The sequence below is a fragment of the Protomyctophum bolini genome (assembly GCF_963924005.1).
Source record: "Protomyctophum bolini genome assembly, chromosome: 8".
Taxonomy (NCBI): domain Eukaryota; kingdom Metazoa; phylum Chordata; class Actinopteri; order Myctophiformes; family Myctophidae; genus Protomyctophum; species Protomyctophum bolini.
The window spans coordinates 356,179-365,000 of NC_137869.1; the positions used below are offsets into that span (position 1 = coordinate 356,179).

At 38.4% G+C, this 8,822-nt stretch overlaps 1 protein-coding gene across 1 annotated transcript in view; it reads right to left on the bottom strand.

Moving 5' to 3' along the window:
- Positions 1-7,021: 7,021 nt before the first annotated feature.
- The window catches only part of dph5 (diphthamide biosynthesis 5), a 12,014-nt gene continuing 10,213 nt past the window's right edge, over positions 7,022-8,822 (bottom strand). Inside the window, exon 7 of the mRNA XM_080770889.1 lies at positions 7,022-8,496. Within this exon, the coding sequence (XP_080627015.1) occupies positions 8,255-8,496 (242 nt within the window). The 3' untranslated portion in view covers positions 7,022-8,254. The remainder of the gene's footprint in view (positions 8,497-8,822) is intronic.

Sequence of the window (8,822 nt, forward strand, 5' to 3'; positions counted from 1 at the left end):
ATGACAAAAACGATGGGTTATAGCCCATGTTTTTTGAAATCTTGAAAAAAAAAGTTAGCCTCGTTTCTCATCATTTTGGACCGTGGGCTATAGCCCATATCGTACGGCATACTATAGCGCGCCGTTTTTCATCATTTTTGAAGATTTGAAAAAAATGACGAAATGACAAAAACGATGGGTTATAGCCCATGTTTTTTGAAATTTTGAAAAAAAAAGTTAGCCTCGTTTCTCATCATTTTGGACCGTGGGCTATAGCCCATATCGTACGGCATACTATAGCGTGCCGTTTTTCATCATTTTTGAAGATTTGAAAAAAATGACGAAATGACAAAAACGATGGGTTATAGCCCATGCTTTTTGAAATTTTGGAAAAAAAAGTTAGCCTCGTTTCTCATCATTTTGGACCGTGGGCTATAGCCCATATCGTACGGCATACTATAGCGCGCCGTTTTTCATCATTTTTGAAGATTTGAAAAAAATGACGAAATGACAAAAACGATGGGTTATAGCCCATGTTTTTTGAAATTTTGGAAAAAAAAGTTAGCCTCGTTTCTCATCATTTTGGACCGTGGGCTATAGCCCATATCGTACGGCATACTATAGCGCGCCGTTTTTCATCATTTTTGAAGATTTGAAAAAAATGACGAAATGACAAAAACGATGGGTTATAGCCCATGTTTTTTGAAATTAAAAAAAAAAAAGTTATCCTCGTTTCTCATCATTTTGGACCATGGGCTATAGCCCATATCGTACGGCATACTATAGCGCGCCGTTTTTCATCATTTTTGAAGATTTGAAAAAAATGACGAAATGACAAAAACGATGGGTTATAGCCCATGTTTTTTGAAATCTTGAAAAAAAAAGTTAGCCTCGTTTCTCATCATATTGGACCGTGGGCTATAGCCCATATCGTACGGCATACTATAGCGCGCCGTTTTTCATCATTTTTGAAGATTTGAAAAAAATGACGAAATGACAAAAACGATGGGTTATAGCCCATGTTTTTTGAAATTTTGAAAAAAAAAGTTAGCCTCGTTTCTCATCATTTTGGACCGTGGGCTATAGCCCATATCGTACGGCATACTATAGCGCGCCGTTTTTCATCATTTTTGAAGATTTGAAAAAAATGACGAAATGACAAAAACGATGGGTTATAGCCCATGTTTTTTGAAATTTTGGAAAAAAAAGTTAGCCTCGTTTCTCATCATTTTGGACCGTGGGCTATAGCCCATATCGTACGGCATACTATAGCGCGCCGTTTTTCATCATTTTTGAAGATTTGAAAAAAATGACGAAATGACAAAAACGATGGGTTATAGCCCATGTTTTTTTAAATTAAAAAAAAAAAAGTTATCCTCGTTTCTCATCATTTTGGACCATGGGCTATAGCCCATATCGTACGGCATACTATAGCGCGCCGTTTTTCATCATTTTTGAGGATTTAAAAAAAATGACGAAATTACAAAAACGATGGGTTATAGCCCATGTTTTTTGAAATTTTGAAAAAAAAGTTAGCCTCGTTTCTCATCATTTTGGACCATGGGCTATAGCCCATATCGTACGGCATACTATAGCGCGCCGTTTTTCATCATTTTTGAAGATTTGAAAAAAATGACGAAATGACAAAAACGATGGGTTATAGCCCATGTTTTTTGAAATCTTGAAAAAAAAAGTTAGCCTCGTTTCTCATCATTTTGGACCGTGGGCTATAGCCCATATCGTACGGCATACTATAGCGCGCCGTTTTTCATCATTTCTGAAGATTTGAAAAAAATGACGAAATGACAAAAACGATGGGTTATAGCCCATGTTTTTTGAAATTTTGAAAAAAAAAGTTAGCCTCGTTTCTCATCATTTTGGACCGTGGGCTATAGCCCATATCGTACGGCATACTATAGCGCGCCGTTTTTCATCATTTTTGAAGATTTGAAAAAAATGACGAAATGACAAAAACGATGGGTTATAGCCCATGTTTTTTGAAATTTTGGAAAAAAAAGTTAGCCTCGTTTCTCATCATTTTGGACCGTGGGCTATAGCCCATATCGTACGGCATACTATAGCGCGCCGTTTTTCATCATTTTTGAAGATTTGAAAAAAATGACGAAATGACAAAAACGATGGGTTATAGCCCATGTTTTTTGAAATTTTGGAAAAAAAAGTTAGCCTCGTTTCTCATCATTTTGGACCATGGGCTATAGCCCATATCGTACGGCACACTATAGCGCGCCGTTTTTCATCATTTTTGAGGATTTGAAAAAAATGACGAAATGACAAAAACGATGGGTTATAGCCCATGTTTTTTGAAATTTTGAAAAAAAAAGTTAGCCTCGTTTCTCATCATTTTGGACCGTGGGCTATAGCCCATATCGTACGGCATACTATAGCGCGCCGTTTTTCATCATTTTTGAAGATTTGAAAAAAATGACGAAATGACAAAAACGATGGGTTATAGCCCATGTTTTTTGAAATTTTGGAAAAAAAAGTTAGCCTCGTTTCTCATCATTTTGGACCGTGGGCTATAGCCCATATCGTACGGCATACTATAGCGCGCCGTTTTTCATCATTTTTGAAGATTTGAAAAAAATGACGAAATGACAAAAACGATGGGTTATAGCCCATGTTTTTTGAAATTTTGGAAAAAAAAGTTAGCCTCGTTTCTCATCATTTTGGACCGTGGGCTATAGCCCATATCGTACGGCATACTATAGCGCGCCGTTTTTCATCATTTTTGAAGATTTGAAAAAAATGACGAAATGACAAAAACGATGGGTTATAGCCCATGTTTTTTGAAATTTTGAAAAAAAGGTTAGCTTCGTTTCTCATCATTTTGGACTGTGGGCTATAGCCTATATCGTACGGCATACTATAGCGCGCCGTTTTTCATCATTTTTGAAGATTTGAAAAAAATGACGAAATGACAAAAACGATGGGTTATAGCCCATGTTTTTTGAAATTTTGAAAAAAAAAGTTAGCCTCGTTTCTCATCATTTTGGACCGTGGGCTATAGCCCATATCGTACGGCATACTATAGCGCGCCGTTTTTCATCATTTTTGAAGATTTGAAAAAAATGACGAAATGACAAAAACGATGGGTTATAGCCCATGTTTTTTGAAATTTTGAAAAAAAAAGTTAGCCTCGTTTCTCATCATTTTGGACCATGGGCTATAGCCCATATCGTACGGCATACTATAGCGCGCCGTTTTTCATCATTTTTGAGGATTTAAAAAAAATGACGAAATTACAAAAACGATGGGTTATAGCCCATGTTTTTTGAAATTTTGAAAAAAAAAGTTAGCCTCGTTTCTCATCATTTTGGACCATGGGCTATAGCCCATATCGTACGGCATACTATAGCGCGCCGTTTTTCATCATTTTTGAAGATTTGAAAAAAATGACGAAATGACAAAAACGATGGGTTATAGCCCATGTTTTTTGAAATCTTGAAAAAAAAAGTTAGCCTCGTTTCTCATCATTTTGGACCGTGGGCTATAGCCCATATCGTACGGCATACTATAGCGCGCCGTTTTTCATCATTTTTGAAGATTTGAAAAAAATGACGAAATGACAAAAACGATGGGTTATAGCCCATGTTTTTTGAAATTTTGAAAAAAAAAGTTAGCCTCGTTTCTCATCATTTTGGACCGTGGGCTATAGCCCATATCGTACGGCATACTATAGCGTGCCGTTTTTCATCATTTTTGAAGATTTGAAAAAAATGACGAAATGACAAAAACGATGGGTTATAGCCCATGTTTTTTGAAATTTTGGAAAAAAAAGTTAGCCTCGTTTCTCATCATTTTGGACCGTGGGCTATAGCCCATATCGTACGGCATACTATAGCGCGCCGTTTTTCATCATTTTTGAAGATTTGAAAAAAATGACGAAATGACAAAAACGATGGGTTATAGCCCATGTTTTTTGAAATTAAAAAAAAAAAAGTTATCCTCGTTTCTCATCATTTTGGACCATGGGCTATAGCCCATATCGTACGGCATACTATAGCGCGCCGTTTTTCATCATTTTTGAAGATTTGAAAAAAATGACGAAATGACAAAAACGATGGGTTATAGCCCATGTTTTTTGAAATCTTGAAAAAAAAAGTTAGCCTCGTTTCTCATCATATTGGACCGTGGGCTATAGCCCATATCGTACGGCATACTATAGCGCGCCGTTTTTCATCATTTTTGAAGATTTGAAAAAAATGACGAAATGACAAAAACGATGGGTTATAGCCCATGTTTTTTGAAATTTTGAAAAAAAAAGTTAGCCTCGTTTCTCATCATTTTGGACCGTGGGCTATAGCCCATATCGTACGGCATACTATAGCGCGCCGTTTTTCATCATTTTTGAAGATTTGAAAAAAATGACGAAATGACAAAAACGATGGGTTATAGCCCATGTTTTTTGAAATTTTGGAAAAAAAAGTTAGCCTCGTTTCTCATCATTTTGGACTTTGGGCTATAGCCCATATCGTACGGCATACTATAGCGCGCCGTTTTTCATCATTTTTGAAGATTTGAAAAAAATGACGAAATGACAAAAACGATGGGTTATAGCCCATGTTTTTTGAAATTTTGGAAAAAAAAGTTAGCCTCGTTTCTCATCATTTTGGACCGTGGGCTATAGCCCATATCGTACGGCATACTATAGCGCGCCGTTTTTCATCATTTTTGAAGATTTGAAAAAAATGACGAAATGACAAAAACGATGGGTTATAGCCCATGTTTTTTGAAATTAAAAAAAAAAAAGTTATCCTCGTTTCTCATCATTTTGGACCATGGGCTATAGCCCATATCGTACGGCATACTATAGCGCGCCGTTTTTCATCATTTTTGAGGATTTAAAAAAAATGACGAAATTACAAAAACGATGGGTTATAGCCCATGTTTTTTGAAATTTTGAAAAAAAAAGTTAGCCTCGTTTCTCATCATTTTGGACCATGGGCTATAGCCCATATCGTACGGCATACTATAGCGCGCCGTTTTTCATCATTTTTGAAGATTTGAAAAAAATGACGAAATGACAAAAACGATGGGTTATAGCCCATGTTTTTTGAAATCTTGAAAAAAAAAGTTAGCCTCGTTTCTCATCATTTTGGACCGTGGGCTATAGCCCATATCGTACGGCATACTATAGCGCGCCGTTTTTCATCATTTCTGAAGATTTGAAAAAAATGACGAAATGACAAAAACGATGGGTTATAGCCCATGTTTTTTGAAATTTTGAAAAAAAAAGTTAGCCTCGTTTCTCATCATTTTGGACCGTGGGCTATAGCCCATATCGTACGGCATACTATAGCGCGCCGTTTTTCATCATTTTTGAAGATTTGAAAAAAATGACGAAATGACAAACACGATGGGTTATAGCCCATGTTTTTTGAAATTTTGGAAAAAAAAGTTAGCCTCGTTTCTCATCATTTTGGACCGTGGGCTATAGCCCATATCGTACGGCATACTATAGCGCGCCGTTTTTCATCATTTTTGAAGATTTGAAAAAAATGACGAAATGACAAAAACGATGGGTTATAGCCCATGTTTTTTGAAATTTTGGAAAAAAAAGTTAGCCTCGTTTCTCATCATTTTGGACCATGGGCTATAGCCCATATCGTACGGCACACTATAGCGCGCCGTTTTTCATCATTTTTGAGGATTTGAAAAAAATGACGAAATGACAAAAACGATGGGTTATAGCCCATGTTTTTTGAAATTTTGAAAAAAAAAGTTAGCCTCGTTTCTCATCATTTTGGACCGTGGGCTATAGCCCATATCGTACGGCATACTATAGCGCGCCGTTTTTCATCATTTTTGAAGATTTGAAAAAAATGACGAAATGACAAAAACGATGGGTTATAGCCCATGTTTTTTGAAATTTTGGAAAAAAAAGTTAGCCTCGTTTCTCATCATTTTGGACCGTGGGCTATAGCCCATATCGTACGGCATACTATAGCGCGCCGTTTTTCATCATTTTTGAAGATTTGAAAAAAATGACGAAATGACAAAAACGATGGGTTATAGCCCATGTTTTTTGAAATTTTGGAAAAAAAAGTTAGCCTCGTTTCTCATCATTTTGGACCGTGGGCTATAGCCCATATCGTACGGCATACTATAGCGCGCCGTTTTTCATCATTTTGAAGATTTGAAAAAAATGACGAAATGACAAAAACGATGGGTTATAGCCCATGTTTTTTGAAATTAAAAAAAAAAAAGTTAGCCTCGTTTCTCATCATTTTGGACCGTGGGCTATAGCCCATATCGTACGGCATACTATAGCGCGCCGTTTTTCATCATTTTTGAAGATTTGAAAAAAATGACGAAATGACAAAAACGATGGGTTATAGCCCATGTTTTTTGAAATTTTGAAAAAAAAAGTTAGCCTCGTTTCTCATCATTTTGGACCGTGGGCTATAGCCCATATCGTACGGCATACTATAGCGCGCCGTTTTTCATCATTTTTGAAGATTTGAAAAAAATGACGAAATGACAAAAACGATGGGTTATAGCCCATGTTTTTTGAAATTTTGGAAAAAAAAGTTAGCCTCGTTTCTCATCATTTTGGACCGTGGGCTATAGCCCATATCGTACGGCATACTATAGCGCGCCGTTTTTCATCATTTTTGAAGATTTGAAAAAAATGACGAAATGACAAAAACGATGGGTTATAGCCCATGTTTTTTGATATTTTGAAAAAAAAAGTTAGCCTCGTTTCTCATATAGTATAGTAGCACTGTTTTTCAAAGGGAGCCTCTATTGTAAATACACCTCTGCTGTACTGTCTGCCCCAGCAGGTCCTGTTGTGATTGTGTCTGATGTGTTTCTTATCTGGTTGATTATTATTGGTTGGTATCACATTATGCTGCTGTAATGCATCATTTTGTATATCTCATCCACTGACTTGTTTGTGCCTCAGCGCCTCATACCATAATGACATAATGACGGTGTGTGTACAATAGATTTAAACACTCTTTTGTTCTCCTGTCAATCAAAATGCTCAATCAGAGATTGCAGAATGCACTTTAATGACTCAGAGTTTCAGGGTTTGCCAAAAGTACTTTTTTGACTAGTTGCACTTTATCAAGGGAATGTGTGCAATATCTCTGTTTTTGTGTAATGGGTGTTTCATGGTGTTTTTCCTTTTCGTATGTGAACGTGTCTGTTATTTGTATGCAGCTGTATGCAGCTGTGACTCTGTCTCCAAGACAAATGTCTCCCAAGGGAGACAAATAAAGATAACCTTGAACCTTGACACATTTACAATTTAGGCATTTAGCAGACGCTCTTAATCCAGAGTGACTTACATTAAGCAAGAACAAAAAGCATGGGGAATACATCACATAAAAACATTTATCATGAAACATGCGCACCTCTGTGCGCACGTGTAGGCACGTGTGTGCACGTGTAGGCACTTGTGTGCACGTGCATGAACCAAAATGAAAGAATATTGTGTCCACAGTTCCATCCATGCTGTATTGATGTTGGCTCCATTAGGAGAGATAACTCCTAACCCTAACAGGCAGACGTTGATTCATTAACCCATTCTGACCCGAGATCAGATTCATACGAGGTTTCCACCGGACACACACTGGTCTGATTAACCCATTCTGACCCGAGATCAGATTCTAAAAATGTCAGTCGTTCTTCGATTTTTACAAAAATAGCAGACCTACAAGCTACGAGCTTGTAGGTCCTAACCCAGTCGAGGAGACTGCCAAGTGCCGCACCGGCAAACAACAACATTGGGCCAGAATGTCCTCTCAGTACAGGGTTGTGTAATCTGAAAAAAATGGTTGCTTGAAAACCAAAGCTGCAACCATTTATGATTATTTTAGGTGTATTTATTTTTTATGCTGTGTTCCCTATTATGTAATGTAAATGTATTCCACTGTTTGACTGTCTGTTTTTCCGTTTTGTGTTTCCTGTGAGGACTGCGGATGAAAATTAGTAACTGTGCTATATCCGGTGTATTTAAGTAACAATGATTCTGTGTGTAGTGTGTAGACTTCTGGTGAATTAACTAATGCAGATGTTTGACAATAATTTAACTCTTGAGAGCGTAGAATGAAACCACATGGACTCATTCTACGCTCTCAAGAGTTAAGGATCTCTGAGGGTCCATTTGGTTACCAACTGTCCATCATTTAAGTTTAGCTGGGGACCCCCTCAAGGACCCCTGGGGGTCTCCGGACCGCACTTTGAGAACCCCCCGACGACACGAGTCGATTGGCTGTCCTGTCGACCAATGGCGCGGCCGGCCGCTCTAGGAGCAGTAGGTGGAGCTGTCCGTCATCTTCAGGCCAATCAGGGCGTCCGGCTGGGCCGAAAGGCGGAGCATGTCCACCTCCAGGGGGTGGAGCCTGCCGGTGACGATCAGCGAATGGAGCGGCTCGCCCAGGTCACATGACGGAGACTGGGCCAGCTGTTGGAGCGTTGCCGTGACGACGCGTTGGTCGTCAGCGCCGATGCGGGCCACGCCCACACACACCGTCTGCTCGTTAAGGGCTTAACGAGGTCACATGACATCAGTAATTAATTACATCATAAAAAGGACCACTTCACCACTTTTGCAAAGAAATATAAGTTAATGACGTTTAGAAGATTTAGAACACTTTCCTGGAGGTCTTTATGTGTGTAATAAATATGTGGTTTTAGATCTTTTAGATTGTAGCAGTGAGCCCAGTGTCTCTGATGTCATGGACACTGGGCTCACTTCCTTCCTGGACTACAATTCCCATAACGGAGATTTATTGATATCAGAACCGATCTAGCATCGCTCCACAGGCTGGGAGCGTCGCTCCACAGGCTGGGAGCGTCGCTCCACAGGCTGG